At 42.1% G+C, this 15,984-nt stretch overlaps 1 protein-coding gene and 2 non-coding genes across 4 annotated transcripts in view; all 3 read left to right on the top strand.

The window, feature by feature from the left end:
• LCA5L (lebercilin LCA5 like) overlaps positions 1-15,984 on the top strand; it is a 41,947-nt gene that overhangs the window by 12,160 nt on the left and 13,803 nt on the right. Inside the window, exons 3-7 of one of the 2 annotated variants that reach the window (XM_086341976.1) lie at positions 1,085-1,242; positions 4,190-4,518; positions 4,788-4,934; positions 10,938-11,452; positions 14,790-14,927. In XM_086341976.1, coding sequence (XP_086198102.1) covers positions 4,200-4,518; positions 4,788-4,934; positions 10,938-11,452; positions 14,790-14,927 — 1,119 coding nt within the window. In that variant the 5' untranslated portion in view covers positions 1,085-1,242; positions 4,190-4,199. The remainder of the gene's footprint in view (positions 1-1,084; positions 1,243-4,189; positions 4,519-4,787; positions 4,935-10,937; positions 11,453-14,789; positions 14,928-15,984) is intronic. The other variant, XM_086341943.1, reaches the window with a different exon arrangement.
• On the top strand, positions 8,032-8,111 carry LOC147379067 (small nucleolar RNA U2-19). Its single transcript, XR_015135408.1, has one exon. It is a non-coding gene; the product is annotated as a small nucleolar RNA U2-19 (small nucleolar RNA).
• Positions 8,241-8,310, top strand: LOC147379068 (small nucleolar RNA U2-30). Its single transcript, XR_015135411.1, has one exon. It is a non-coding gene; the product is annotated as a small nucleolar RNA U2-30 (small nucleolar RNA).

The following is a 15,984-nucleotide window of genomic DNA, read 5'->3' on the forward strand; positions in this document are numbered from 1 at the left end:
TCTCATGTCCAATTTCAGTGGCTAGTGCCTACAGAACAATTATTAATCAACAGAAGTGAGCATTGGCACCTTTATCTTAATTTTTACAACACTGTAAATTAATGTTTCACTGTTAAGCATGAGGTTTGCTTTTAGTTTTAGATATGTATTTCTTTATTATATTGGCAAGCATTTATTTAGGGCATTGAGTCGGGTCACTAGTGAGAAGTTTGTCAGGAGTAATGGATATGGAGACAGGAATTAAGCATACAGGCACCCTGAACATTAATTTATTTAATCAATATTTATTGAACACATTATTTCCAAGGAACTCTTCTAGGCACAGAGGATACAGCATAGACAAAACTATCAAAAATACTACCATCATGAAACATATAATTTACAAATCACTTTGATAGAGAAAAAGCCTTATAGTATGTGAAGTATAAAGCAATTCATATGCAAATGAATGAATATTAATAATGATTCAAAACTTTTGTAAAATTTAATTAATTTATTTATTTTACTTTACAGTATTGTGTTGGTTTTGCCATACATTGACTTGAATCTGCCATGAGTGTATATGTGTTCCCCATCCTGAACCCCCCTCCCACTTCCCTCCCCATCCCATCCTTCTGGGTCATCCCAGTGCACCAGCCCCGAGCACCCTGTATCCTGCAGCAAACCTGGACTGGCAATTCGTTTCACATATATTTTACATGTTTCAATGCCATTCTCCCATAACATCCCGCCCTCTCCCTCTCCCACAGAGTCCAAAAGACTGTTCAATACATCTGTGTCTTTTTGGCTGTCTTGCATACAGGGTAATAGTTAACTTCTTTCTAAATTCCATATATATGCATTAGTATACTGTATTGGTGTTTTACTTTCTGGCTTACTTCACTCTATATAATAGGCTCCAGTTTCATCCACCTCATTAGAACTAATTCAAATGTATTCTTTTTAATGGCGGAGTAATATTCCATTGTGTATATGTACCACAGCTTTCTTATCCATCCATCTGCTGATGGACATCTAGGTTAACTTCTTTTATAAATGTTTGTATATGGGCTCTTAAAATTTTACTTCTGTAATATCATTCTAGGTTTTTTGAAATACATTATTTTCTTAAAAAGAAATCAAAACATGTCAAAAAAACACTATCCTGAAAACTTCATAAATACTACAGTGTGAAGACCCCTCCACTCAGGACATAAAGTTGATTTTTCATACACTTTAGGAACATCTGGTAAAGAACACCAGGTATGCATTAATTCATTTTATCTTTATTTTAAATTGTATTCATTTTTATTTTTTGGCTGCGCTGGGTCTACATTGCTGTGTGCAGGCTTTCTCTAGTTGCTGCGAGTTGGGGCTGTTCTTTGTTGCCGTGCACAGACTTCTCACTGGAGTGGCTTCTCTTGTGGAGCAGAGGCTCTAGGCGCATGGGCTTCAGTAGTTGCAACACGTGGGCTCAGTAGTTGTGACGCAGGGGCTTAGTTGCCCTTCAGCATGTGGAATCTTCCCAGACCAAAGACTGAACCCATGTCTCCTGCATTGGCAGATGGATTCTTATCCACTCCACCACAAGGAAGTCCACATTTATTCATTTTAAAACATTTTTGCTTGTGTTTATTTTTCGGTTGGCCTTGTTATAAAAGCAGAATTGAGCAACTATACAACACTGTAGAATTCAGAATTATTCAGATATAAATCTTGCTCTTCAGCAATCTTATTTCTCATTCTATAATTAAATGAATGTGATTTACAAATTTATTGTATATATAAGCAGACACCCCTTTTCACTACAGTGCATTCCAGAAAAATCATATCATCAAAAGATTCACCATTTTCCATTAGTCTTTTTAATTGTGGGTTATATTCCTGAGTCATTGTTGTTGCTGTTCAGTCGCTAAGTTGTGTCCAACTCTTTGGGACCCCATGGACTGCAGCATGTGAGGCCTCCCTGTCCGTCCCCATCTCCCAGAGTTTGTCCAAGTTCATGTCCATTGAATCGATGATGCCACCCAATCATCCCATTCTCTGCACTCTCTTCTCCTTTTGTCGTCAGTCTCTCCCAGCATCGGGGTCTTTTCCAATGAGTCAGCTCTTTGCATCAGGTGGCCAAAGTACTGGAACTTCAGTTTCAGCATCAGTCCTTCCAATGAGGATTCAGGGTTGATTTCCAAAAAGCATTCAGGGTTGATTCCCTTAGGATTACCTGGTTTGATCTTGCATTCCAAGGGACTCTCAAGAGTCTTCTCCAGCACCACAATTTGAAAGCATCAATTCTTTGGTGATCAGCCTTCTTTATGGTCCAACTCTCACATCTCTACATGACTACTAGAAAGACCATAGCTTTGACTATATGGACCTTTGTTGGTAAACTGATGTCTTTGCTTTTTAAAACGCACAGATTGCCATATATCATAGCCTTCCTTCTAAGAAGTGTGTTCTAATTTCATGACTACAGTCACCATTTGTAGTGATTTTGGAGACCAAGAAGAGAAAATCTATCACTGCTTCCACTTTTTCCCCTTCTATTTGCCATGAAGTCATGGGACCTGATGCCATGATTTTAGTTTTTATATGTTGAGTTTTAAGCCAACTTTTTCACTCTCCTCTTTCACTTGCATCAAGAGGCTCTTTAGTTCCTCTTCATTTTCTGCCATAAGGGTGGTGTCATCTGCATATCTGAGGTTTTTGATATTTCTCCCAGCAATCTTGATTCCAGCTTGTGCTTCATCCAGCCTGGCATTCCACATGATGTACTCTGCATGTAAGTTAAATAAGCAGGATGACAATATACAGCCTTGTCATTCTCCTTTCCCAAATCTGAACCAGCCAGCTGTTTCATGTCAGGTTCTGTTTCTTCTTGACCTGCAATTCCGGAGTCATACGTAACAGCAAAGAGGCTACTAATACTATAAACTCTATAATGATAGAAACATAGTGAAATCATGCTTCAAGTGCAATAAAATGGGAATCGTTATACTGTAAACACTGATTGTTCAAAATGTAAATGCAACTGAAAATCTGAACTGTACACTATCATAAATTGGATATATCAAGATGTAGCATGCTGTATGTTCCCCATGGTCCAGAGGTTAAGAATCCGTGTGCCAATGCAGGGAACATGGGTTCAGTTGCTGGTCCAAGAAGATCACACTTGCCATGGGACCATGTGTCACAACTACTGAACCCTTGCCCCCTGGAGCCCATGGTCTGCAACAACAGAAGTTACTATGATGAGAAGCCTGCACTCCAGAACTGGAGAGTAGACCCTGCTGGCTGCAACCAGGGAAAGCCCACGGGCAGGAACGGAGACCTGTGTGTGTGTATATATAATATTATGTACATTAAATTATATTAATATATTATCATAGATAACATTAGTTATTTATTATAATATAAATATTATATAAATAATGTAAATATAACATATTTATCATAAGTGCAAGTGAAAGTGTTAGTCACTCAGTCATGTCTAACTGTTTGCAACCCCATGGACTGTAGCTCGCCAGGCTCCTCTGTACATGGGATTCTCCAGGCAAGAATACTGGAATGGGTTGCCATTCCCTCCTCCAGGGTATCTTCCTGACCCAGGGATCGAACCCAGGTCTCCCACATTGCAAGGAAAGTCTTTACCATCTGAGCCACCAGGGAAGACCATTTATTATAAACAAATAATATTAATTTATTTATTATAAATAATAAATGTATTAAAAAATAAATAGATACATAATTTTTTTTAAAAAAAAGAGGGAAGTCAGAGTCCTTTAGTTACCTCACCTTGGAAGCCACCTCTGAGTCACACCGGAGTGAAGGGGATTACACCAGAAAGTGGAAATCGGTGCAGGCCATCTTAGATGCCGCCTGCCACTTGTGTGCATTCCAAAGTCAACGTCCGAAGGATAAATGTGGCTCTCCTCTTGATCACTCTCTGGGAAAGAACAGGGACTACACATGGAGGAGTCAGCTGGTCATTTTCCCAGGTGAATGAATGAATGTAGTTAGGTGATCCTCACCACCCAGTAAATGGCAACCCACTCCAGCACTGTTGCCTGGAGAATCCAATGGACAGAGGAGCCTGGCAGGATACAGTCCATGGTCCAAAGAGTCGGACACAACTGAACACACACACATGATAAAGCATAGGTCTGTTTTTAGGGCTATAGCTCTAAACCTAAAACTACTTTTCTTGTATTAGGTTGTTTACTATGTCATTGGCTGGTCCAACAGAAACAAATCTGGGTGGACATTTCCCGGGCACAGCCGTCGAAAATGGCGGGAGTTCCTCAAAAAGGGAGAGCAGCAGCCCAGGTTTTCCCAGGAACAGCGACGCTTCTGACAAGAGTGTTGATTATAGCAGATCTCGGTGTTCCTGCAGAAGCCCAAGCTCCCACTACGATTATTCCGAAGACTTTCTGTCTGCATGCTCAGAAACCACAGCTAGAAACAACTACTTAGAGAAGCCCACAGTAAAAGAAAAAAAGGAGAAGAAGAAGTATAATGTTTCTAAAATCTCCCAACTTAAAGGTAAGAAGCAAAATCTCCCAACCAAGACCAAATTTCGGGTTATAATGACATTATTATTTAATGAACTGGTAATCGGGAGTGGCCCATATTCAGTTTTATTGTTTTTCCAGATTGTACCACTACTTACAAAATTATAAGTATTACAAGTGAATTTTTTTATAGAAGGAGTAGGAAATAGAGAAATTAAGAATAATCACCAAATTGACAGAAAGCCCTCTTGCCCAGCTCACCCTCCTGGAACCCGTGAGTGAGGTTAGTTCCGTTTTTAGTTAACAGGTGGCCCTGTTACAGCGCACCACAGTACTTGGATTTCACGGGCTTCTTGCCTTTCATCTCAGCTGAAGAGGCAAGGTTTCAATCTCCAATGAAATGTAACTATCTGTCTCAGCACCCCACGAAGATGGTCTTCAAGTCCGGTGAGGCATATTGACAAAGATGCTCTTTAGGAACAGGGCTGGTCAAAAGGCTGTTAATGTCATTTCCTTGCGGATTTTAAGAGTAGCAACAGCATCAGCTTCTAACTGTCCAAACTGGGAGTAGCTCTGCACCATCCTCGACCTCCTCACTTCCTGCCCCCTTGCCTAGACTGTGGTTATTCCCAGACATGCAATACTGGGCTTATAAATATTCCCTGTGTAGAAACCACTGCCACTCTTTTCCGGCTGGGACCATCAGAACTGGTGTCAGTAAGTGGCCGAAAAACAATTAAGAGCCTGTTGCATGTGGAGCACGTCCAGTGCCACATTCCCCCAGGGCCTGCCTCCCACAGCCAGCCTGCCTGGGACCCTGTGAAGAGCTAGAGTCTTCAGTTGCCCTTCTTCCCAGCTTCAGAGCAGGGAGTCTTCATCTAAGACCTGACTCTGGGAGCCTTAGGGAATCCTTTGCATTTTGTGTGTGAGTGTGTGTATCTGTGTGCATCTATTTGTGTTTGTGAACTTTCTAGGGAGAAGGACTCATAGTTTTCCTCCAGGTTCTCGAAAGGTTTCACAGCCCTTCCTCTGGAGAGGTGGGAGTCCTGCACCCACTGGCAAGGCCAGGGCAGAAGACCCTGCCAGGAAAAGGCTGAGCCACCAGGAAAGCCCATCCCAAAGAATAAACCCCCCAAAATTCAGAAGTAGTCTGGCCCCCATGGGTTTATGACAAGAAATCATCAAACAATATACTACATCTTACACTGAGTCTAGAATTTCACAGAACTGTGTAAGAAGGCAGTTAGTGTTTATAAAATTATTTCTATAAGAAATAAAATGCATGTTGAGTTCTAAGAGACAATACAAATTTTTTAAACTGATTCCTCATTTATTTATTCCACAAATATTTATTGTGTCCTTTATGCAAGATACTTATTCATAAATTGGCAGCAGCCCAAATGAACTATCACTTCACAGTGGACTAGAACCTAAATTCCATGATCCAAGTGAGGGTTTCCCAGGTAAAGAATCTGCTGCCAATGCAGAAGACTTCGATCCTTGGGTATGGAAGATCTCCTGGAGGAGGGCATGACAACCCACTCCAGTATTCTTGCCTGGAGAATCCTATGGACAGAGGAGCCTAGAGGGCCACAGTCCGTTGGGTCACAAAGAGTTAGACACTGCTGAAGTGACTGAGCATGCAGAACCTGCTTGTTCTCCCTTGGGTACTCTTTTGTGTATGAATACTCTCAAATTATTTTAAATAAATCTTGGCTGCTTCTTTAACCCAAATTTTATGCCCCTGAAGATCCCTGTACCCCAATGTATCATTCAGTTCAGTCGCTCAGTCGTGTCCGACTCTTTGCGACCCCATGAATCGCAGCATGCCAGGCCTCCCTCTCCATCACCAACTCCCGGAGTTCACTCAGACTCATGTCCATCGAGTCGCTGATGCCATCCAGCCATCTCATCCTCTGTCTTCCACTTCTCCTCCTGCCTCCAATCCCTCCCAGCATCAGAGTCTTTTCCAATGAGTCAACTCTTCACATGAGGTGGCCAAAGTACTGGAGTTTCAGCTTTAGCATCAGTCCTTCCAAAGAACACCCAGGACTGATCTCTTTAGGATGGACTGGTTGGATCTCCTTGCAGTCCAAGGGACTCTCAAGAGTCTTCACCAACACCACAGTTCAAAAGCATCAATTCTTTGGCACTCAGCTTTCTTTATAGTCCAACTCTCACATCCATACATGACCACTGGAAAAACCATAGCCTTGACCAGACGGACCTTTGTTGGCAAAGTAATGTCTCTGCTTTTGAATATGCTATCTAGGTTGGTCATAACTTTCCTTCCAAGGAGTAAGCATCTTTTAATTTCATGGCTGCGATCACCATCCGCAGTGATTTTAGAGCCCAGAAAAATAAAGTCTGACACTGTTTCCACTGTTTCCCCATCTATTTCCCATGAAGTGATGGGATCAGATGCCATGATCTTCGTTTTCTGAATGTTGAGCTTTAAGCCAACTTTTTCACTCTCCACTTTCACCTTCATCAAGAGGCTTTTGAGTTCCTCTTCACTTTCTGCCATAAGGGTGGTGTCATCTGCATATCTGAGGTGATTGATATTTCTCCCAGCAATCTTGATTCCAGCTTGTGCTTCTTCCAGCCCAGCGTTTCTCATGATGTACTCTTCGTAGAAGTTAAATAAGCAGGGTGACAATATACAGCCTTGACGTACTCCTTTTCCTATTGGGAACCAGTCTGTTGTTCCATGTCCAGTTCTAACTGTTGCTTCCTGACCTGCATACAGGTTTCTCAAGAGGCAGGTCAGGTGGTCTGGTATTCCCAGCTCTTTCAGAATCTTCCACAATTTATTGTGAGCCACAAAGGCTTTGGCATAGTCAATAAAGCAGAAATAGATGTTTTTCTGGAACTCTCTTGCTTTTTCCATGATCCAGGGGATGTTGGCAATTTGATCTCTGGTTCCTCTGCCTTTTCTAAAACCAGCTTGAACATCTGGAAGTTCACAGTTCACGTAACTGTGTTGATGAAGCCTGGCTTGGAGAACTTTAAGCATCACTTTACTAGCGTGTGAGATGAGTGCAATTGAGTGGTAGTTTGACCATTCTTTGGCATTGCCTTTCTTTAGACTAATGTAAATAGCAAGCAATATATTTCTATAATTTGATTTTCAAAATGTGGATATTTCTTTCTTTTGTAGAAAAATTTACTTTCAGACTCCTTCAGTTATACCCTTCCTTGCTGTGATTTTTCAGTACAATGCCAAAACCTGTGTGCACATGGGTGCATGCTAAGCCCCTCGGTCATGCCGACTCTTTGTGACCCCATGGACTATAGCCTGCCAGGCTCCTCTATCCATGGGATTCTCCAGGCAAGGTTCATTAGTGGAATGTGGATGGGGTTGTCATTCCCTAGTCCAGGGGATCTTCCTGATCCAGGGATCAAACCTGCAACTCCTTATGTCTCCTGCACTGGCAAGTAGGTCCTTTACCACTAGTACCACCTGGGAAGCCCACCAAGACGTTTTGTGATAGTCACTCAAAAAACTGGTATACCTTCTCTGAGATCCTCTCTCACTGAAGTGGATCAGTGATGAAAATAGCCAAATCTGAGCCTCAGAAGAGCTCCCAGTCTGCCTGATCCATGATCTCTGTAGTTCTGAGAAGGAAGAGAATAATTTAAAATAAGGTGTGTGTGTGTTTGTGTAAAGGTGACTGTGGATAACTGAGGACTTATTGGTGGGTGAGTGAGAGCTGGCTGTGGGTGTATGTGTATGAAAGACTGATCATTTCTAAGCAATGATGAAAAGGTTTTATTGTGGATCTTTATAACTATGAAGGTTTCTACACTTGCTCTGAGCTCAGAAATTTTAAAAAGGGGGAAAAATGGTATAGCCAAAAAGAAAAATTATTTTACTGCATTCATTTGCTTGGGACACCTTTTGCCCTATTGTCTTTGGGCAGAGGTGGGTGGAAGCCCTAAGGTGGGGTTGAGGAGGTATGCTTTGCGACTGATGCTGGAGCTGTGGAGAACAGGAAGGGGAAAGGCCTTTGAACCTCTTCCTACCCTGGTCCTTGGAAGAAGGGGCCACCTTCTTTAAGGTGACCTGGAAGAGAGAGAGGACCCAGCACAGGGTAGAGCCAGCACCAGCAGGAACGTGGCTCAGGATGAGGACCTGAACCAGACTGAGGGTGCCGACGGCAGGAACAGAATGGGACTGCGACACAAAGATGAAGATGACAGGACCATGACGGGGCAGGGAGGATGGGCACAGCAGTGTGACAGGAGGACAGAGGTGCTTTGAAAAGGAGGATGGGGGTGAGGGTGCACCTGGGGAAAAGGCTGAGGAAAGAGGAGAGGCTGGAGCCAGTGAAGCGGGGCTTGGGCTTAGGTCTGTTCAAAGAGCTTATTTCACTCTTTGTACTGGGAAGGCATGACTAGTCTTGAGTAGTAAGAGTCACTTTTTAACTAACTATGAACCTAGATGTACATGTTTTTTGTGAAATAATTTAAGTGTTTTAGCTTAGTAGTTTAACAACTAGGTATCTTAAGAGTAGTTTAACCATTCAGCTTTTTTAAAAAAAGGAAAGTGCTAATCGCTCAGTCGTGTTTGACTCTTTGTGACTCCATGGACTATAGCCCTCCAGGCTCCTCTGTCCATGAGGATTCTCCAGGCAAGAATACTGGAGAGAGTTGTCACCTCCTTCTCCAGGGGATCTTCCCAAACTCGTGATCAAACCCATGTCTCTTGTGTCTCCTGCATTGGCAGACAGATTCTTCACCACTGAACCACCTGGGAAACAGATAGTGTGGTCACTGTGAAATCTGTGTGGTCTGTCACCCTCAAGATCCACATGCTTTATCCCCGGAAAGTGTCCTCTATCTCTGCTGGCTCATTGTTTCCATCACAGGCAGAATTGCCTTTCCCACCACGAGACCAAACACAGTGAGGCATGTCTCAAACAATGTGTCCTCACTTGGGCCAATAGCTCAGGGCTAAGACCCCAGTGACACTGGCCACTAAGAGCCTTTCTCTCTGCAGGATGAGGATCATACATTTTTAAATTCTAGAATCCAGTTCCAACTGCTCTTTCTCAGAATATAGGTATCCTGATATGTATACAGGCACACATATGTGTACATACACAGATGCACATATGAATATCATATAAACGCACATACCTGTGGGGAAGGGGCAAAGGCACACAGGCCTGAGTCTGTTTCACCACTTACTAGCTGTGTGCCCATTGATAAGCATCATCATTAAAATGGGATAATAGACACTACTGATACTATTTATAAAATAGATACTAATGAGAACATAATATATAGGGAATTCTACTCAGTGCTCTGTGGTGACCTAAATAAGAAGGAAATCCAAGGAAGAAAGGATGTGTGTACACATAGAGCTGATTCACTTTGCTGTACAGCAGAAAGTAACACAACACTGTAAAGCAACTATACTCCAATGAAAAATAATTTAAAAAATAAAATGGGATAATAATACAATGATGTTACATATACAGTTGACATACGCAAATTCAGTTATATGAGCTTGGTGTAATATCATTTAGATGCTTTTTGATTAAAATAGTTTCCTGAGCACAAACCATCTAACTGGTTAATTGAGTGCCTAGCCAAAAGCAACACAGGAAAAACTGCCTATGTTTGATATATTGAGAGATAGAATACTTATATGAATTCTCTAAGCAATTTAATGGCTCTTTAAACATCTTTTTAAATCTATGAGACCTTCATATATAACTCTTGGCTCTAATGTTACCCTCTAATTGCCTCATAACATTTTGTTGGCAGAATTACGTCAGATAATCTATTACACAAAGCATTTAATTCAATGCTTCACATATGGGAAATGCTTGGTAAATGTTATTTATTCTTATGGTTTTTAGTTTACCTTTTATAATAGAAGTAAGTGCGGGTTTTAGAGTCAGAGAAGACCTGATTTCAATTCCTTTTATGTCACTTTGTGGTTATGTAACCATGGACAAATGACTTATAATCTCCAGCTATAAAATGGACTACTACTGACCTTAAAGGATTGCATTAAATGAGATAGCTAGACATAAAGTACCTAGCCTAAAGCACGAGTATTCATTCAGTGTTAGTTCCTTCCCCTTCTACCTTGCGTGTGTATGTGTATATGTGTGTGGGAGTAGGGGAGAAGAGGGGGTGTGGGTATTACAGATACCTGCATACTTACATATCTATATGCATGATTGGGCTTCCCTGGTAACTCAGCTCATAAAGACTCCACCTGCAATGCAGGAGACCCTGGTTTGATTCCTGGGTCAGGAAGAGCCTCTGGAGAAGGGATAGGCTACCCACTCCAATATTCTTGCCTGGAGAATCCCCATGGGTAGAGGAGCCTGGCGGGCTACAGTCCATGGGGTCACAAAGAGTTGCACGTGACTGAGCAACTAAGCACATACATATGACTGTAGTTACAAACTGGATTATCTTCTTACACAGGCCAGAAGGAAATCTCGGTTAGAAAAAAGCACAGCTGGAATGTACCATTTCTCAACTCTCAGATCAGTGTGGCTGCTCAGCGACGTGATGCCATGATTCACCGCATCCTGTCAGCGAGGCTTCATAAGATCAAAGAACTGAAGAATGAGTTAGCTGATCTGCACCACAAAGCGGAAGCTACAGTCATAGAAAACCAGTTTCTGAAACAAGTCCAGCTTAAGCACTTGAAAGCTATAGGAAAATATGAGAATTCACAAAATAATCTACCTCAAATTATGGCCAAACATCAGAACGAAGTGAAAAATTTAAGGCAGCTCCTCAGGAAATCCCAGGGAAAGGAAAGAGCCACGTCGAGGAAGCTGAGAGAGATGGACGGTGAGCTTCTGAGGACAAAAGATGCCTTGCAGGCACTGCAGAAGATTTCTGAAGAGAACAATCTTCCAGAGAGAGAAGAGCTCACTCAGAGGTTGTCCATTCTTACAGCTAAGATGGAGGCAAACGACAAAAAGATACAGGTCTGTACTTCAGAGGCCTAGGAATGTTAAGGTTCCAAAAGCAATGTGGAGAGGGTGCACATTCATAATACTTGCCTGAGGAATGAAGCACTACTGAGCTGAGCACACAGATGGTGGTATCCGGTGGGGATGGGGTGGGGGCAGGGAAGGGGAGGTGCACAGGAGAAATAGCAACAGCCCCTCTTGTTGTGGACTGAGCCAGGGCTCCTTCTGTGTTTGTGTCACCCAACCTAACTCAGGTCCACTCGTCCACAGGCAGCAAAGCCAGTCTACTGACACTGTGCTGAAGTGCTAAAGGAAAGAACAGCATTTACTGCAAATGTCAAGCAAGGAGTCCAGTTAGTTAGTGATCAAAACACCTGAACTCCCCCAGTGGCTTTCAGGGAAAATTTTTTAAAGACAAGGTTTGGGGTGGTGTGTTATGTGATCAGTTCATGGATATTCTTCTTGATTGGTTGGTGGTGAGGTATTCAGGAGTCAGCGTCATCAATCTTCTGGTTCTAACCAGTCTGGGGTTTATGTGCTTGTGGGCAGCACGCAGTTAAACTTCTTCCACCTGGTGGGGGTTCAGTATCTGCAAAACAGCTCACAGGAAATGGCTCAGAATATTACCTATAGCCCTTGAGGAGGAACTACAAGTTCTTAACTTTAATAGCTAAACTATTATTATTTTGTCTTGTGCTGTGTTTAGTCGCTCAGTCATGTCCAACTCTTTGCTACCCCATGGACTATAGCCCACCAGGCTCCTCTGTCTATGGGATTTTCCAGGCAAGAATACTGGAGTGGGTAGCCATTCCCTTCTCCAAGGTATCTTCCTGACCTAGGGATCAAACTTGGGTCTCCTGCATTTCAGGCAGCTTCTTTACCGTCTGAGCCACAGGGAAACAAATTGTCTTACTTTACTATTTTCATTTCTTTCTGCATCTTCTCACTTCTCTGATTAAATTTGCTCTTTGGAACTCAGGCAAGTTGTAGGAGGCTAAAGTTTTTCTAAAGACAGGAGGCAGACGGAGGACATGTGGTGAGGAGGGGTCCCTGTTCCAGAAAAAGCCCCATAGTGTCCTGCTCGGTTACAGTTGGGCTCATTTATCTGGAAATGACCATTCTCTGAGACGCTCTGGCTGCCAGGGTTAGGGGAGTCTGTTCATATGCTGGAGGGCAGTGTGTTGTGCTATGTCGTGTTGTGCTATGTTGCGGGAAACCTCTCTTAGAAAGTGAGCCTCTGCTCCAAAGTGCTTCTGAAAAGATCACTTCCCTAAACTGTAAGTGCATCTCCTCACCCCCTTCCTTGTTCTCTCCCTCATCCATCTGTACAGTCATCACCACAAAGACCCATGTCCTGGAAACAGAAAAGTTTTCTAGGTAATATTCCTGGAGACAGATAGGGGAAAGGAATGTAAATCACTGAAGGAATGGATAGGTTGCTATTCCTCAAGGGTGCATGGTGGTTAAAAGCTTGGGTTTACACGGGGTGATTTGGGAGAACACTGATTACACTGGGAATTCTGCCTATTCTACATTAGGTGGTTTGGTCACTATGAACACAAAATGGAATGGACACAAATGGAATTAACTTACTCTTTCATTCCTTAATGGCGAAGGACAAGTATTTTCTATGAAATAGAAATCATTCGTGAAGTAGACAAGTATTTACTTGAAATAACAAGACATTAAGTTCATTTCAGCCATTTCTCAGTTATTTCTTTTTTGGTAAAAATCCTTCTCTATTTTCAAAGAGAATTTTCTCACATAAAATGGATATGTGAGCCACAGGACATAATGAGGAACCTCCTTTTTTACTGATGTAAATAGTGTACCAAGGTTCTAATGTTTGGCCATTCAGGTAGCATTGAATCCATCTTAGCATCTGTCTGTCATGTGAAAGTACATGTGTTTGTATCTCATCTACATATTTTTAAACATATGTTTAAGTAGCTCATGTTTCTATGCTGCTGCTGCTACTGCTGCTAAGTCGCTTCAGTCGTGTCCAACTCTGTGCGACCCCATAGACGGCAGCCCACCAGGCTCCCCCGTCCCTGGGATTCTCCAGGCAAGAACACTGGAGTGGGTTGCCATTTCCTTCTCCAATGCATGAAAGTGAAAAGTGAAAGTGAAGTCCCTCAGTCATGTCTGACTCTTAGCGACCCCATGGACTGCAGCCCACCAGGCTTCTCCAACCATGGGATTTTCCAGGCAAGAGTACTGGAGTGGGGTGCCATTGCCTTCTCCGATGTCTCCATACTACAACCAAAACCAAAAAGAATTCAAGAACTACTTACCTATTTTCTTATCAGGAGCACTTGGTCATATAGGAGATTTCATTTGGTTTTAGGGCATTTGGTGGGGGGAAAACATTTGTGGAGCAAAACATGTAAGTATTTTTTTAGTGTTAATATTTTAGAAAGTGTGGTTTTAAAGATTATTTCATTTCAACCCCATTAGTTTACCATATTTTACACTTTAATGAGAAAGTGTTAATGTTATAATGAGGGAATCCATAAAGGGAAACTTTATGGTAAAAAAGGAAAGAAAGGTCTTTTTAGGCCAACCTCCTATTAAAGTCCTGCTCAAACAATTCTCCAGTAAAACAGGTCTCATTCCAGAAAGGTGAATATGCAATAGTAAATCCTGCATTTTTATAGAAGGTTATTGGAGAAGGAAATGGCAACCCACTCCAGTACTATTGCCGGGAAAAACCCATGGACAGAGGAGCTGGTAAGCTACAGTCCATGGGGTCACAAAGAGTCGGACACAACTGAGCAACTCCGATACACTCCATTGTGCTACTAAGTCAGTCATTTCGCTGTCTCACATATAACCCATTCACACGGGTGTGGCTCTGTGAGGCCCCAGCATAATTTCCAACCTCGGTTATCTGAGAATCACAGTCCCACAGAATCATGATCTGCACTGATGCTGGTAAAGCTTTCAGCAAGAGATGCTTGAAAGATTTTCACAGAGTGCACTATATGCCAAGTTGCATAATACTTCATTTCAACACAATTGCTTAGGTTTAGTTTGAAAGTATAACACTGATTATACTTATTGATTTTCAGGCTCTGTTCCAAAAAAAAAAATTTCTTTTTTATCAAATTCCAGAGTGTAAAAAACATCAGACTGTAAACATGATATTTATTCTCTAGAGTTGGGATCTGAGATTTTGGGGCTTTGTGCCTCTCTGTGTGTGTATGATAATTTTTAGTTCTAATATGTGTTCTCCCCACTAAAATTATATTAAAATCTTGAACTTTTCATAAGTGTAATTAGTTTCATTACAGTTGAAGTTTTGTATAATACTACACTGGTCACAAAGAGCTGAAATATGTACTGTTTTCAGGACTTGGAGAAACAATTGAGGCTGAACAATAAAGCCTTTACTCGGCAGCTGACCTTTGAGAACCGGAAGACCTTAGCAGCTCAGGCTGCCACAAAGACTCTGCAGATGGAAATAAAACACCTTCAACAAAAACTTAAGGTACTTTTTTTTAAAAGCAAAATGTACGAAAACTTGTGAAATTCAGCTTCCAAAAATATCAGAGCTGTTGTTGTTCAGTCACATCTGACTCTTTGTGACCCCATGAACTGCAGCACACCAGGCTTCCTTGTCCTTCACTATCTCCCGGAGCTTGTTCAAACTCATGTCCATTGGTTCAATGATGCCAACCCACAATCTCACCCTCTGTTGCCCCATTCTCTTCTTGCCCTCATCTTTTCCAGCATCAGGGTCTTTTCCAATGAGTTGGCTCTTCCCATCAGGTGGCCAAAGTATTGGAGTTTCAGCTTCAGCATCAGTCCTTTCAATGAATATTCAGGACTGATTTCCTTTAATATTGACTGCTTTGATCTCCTTGCACTCCAAGGGATTCTCAAGAATTTTCTCCAACACAACAATTTGAAAGCATCAATTCTTTTGTGCTCAGGCTTCTTTATGATACAACTCTCACATCTGTACATGACTACCAGAAAAACCATAGCTTTGACTATACGGATATTTCAATTCAGTTCAGTCACTCAGTTATCTCTGATTCTGTGACCCCATGGACTGCAGCACACCAGGCCTCCCTGTCCATCACCAGGTCCTGGAGTTTGCTCAAACTCATGTCCATTGAGTCAGTGATGCCATCCAACCATCTCATCCTTTGTCGTCCCCTTCTCCTCCCGTTTTCTATCTTTCCCAGCAACAGGGTCTTTTCAAATGAGTCAGTTCTTCACATCAGGTGGCCAAAGTATTGGATTTTCAGCTTCAACATCAGCCTTTGTCAGCAAAGTGATGTCTCTGCTTTTTAATATGCTGTCTAGGTTTGTCATAGCTTTTCTTTCAAGAAGCAAGTGTCTTTTAATTTCATGGCTGCAGTCACCATCTGCAGTGATTTTCGAGCCCAAGAAAATAAAGCCTGTCACTGTTTCCATTGTTTCCCTGTCTAATTGCCATGAACTGATGGAACCAGATGCCATGATCTTAGTTTTTTGAATGCTGAGTTTTAAGCCAGCTTTTTCACTCTCCTCTTTCACATTCATCAAGAGGCTCTTTA

Source organism: Bos grunniens, chromosome 1, assembly GCF_055505025.1.
Source record: "Bos grunniens cultivar Pamir isolate PY7600 chromosome 1, Bosgru_T2T1.0, whole genome shotgun sequence".
NCBI lineage: Eukaryota > Metazoa > Chordata > Mammalia > Artiodactyla > Bovidae > Bos > Bos grunniens.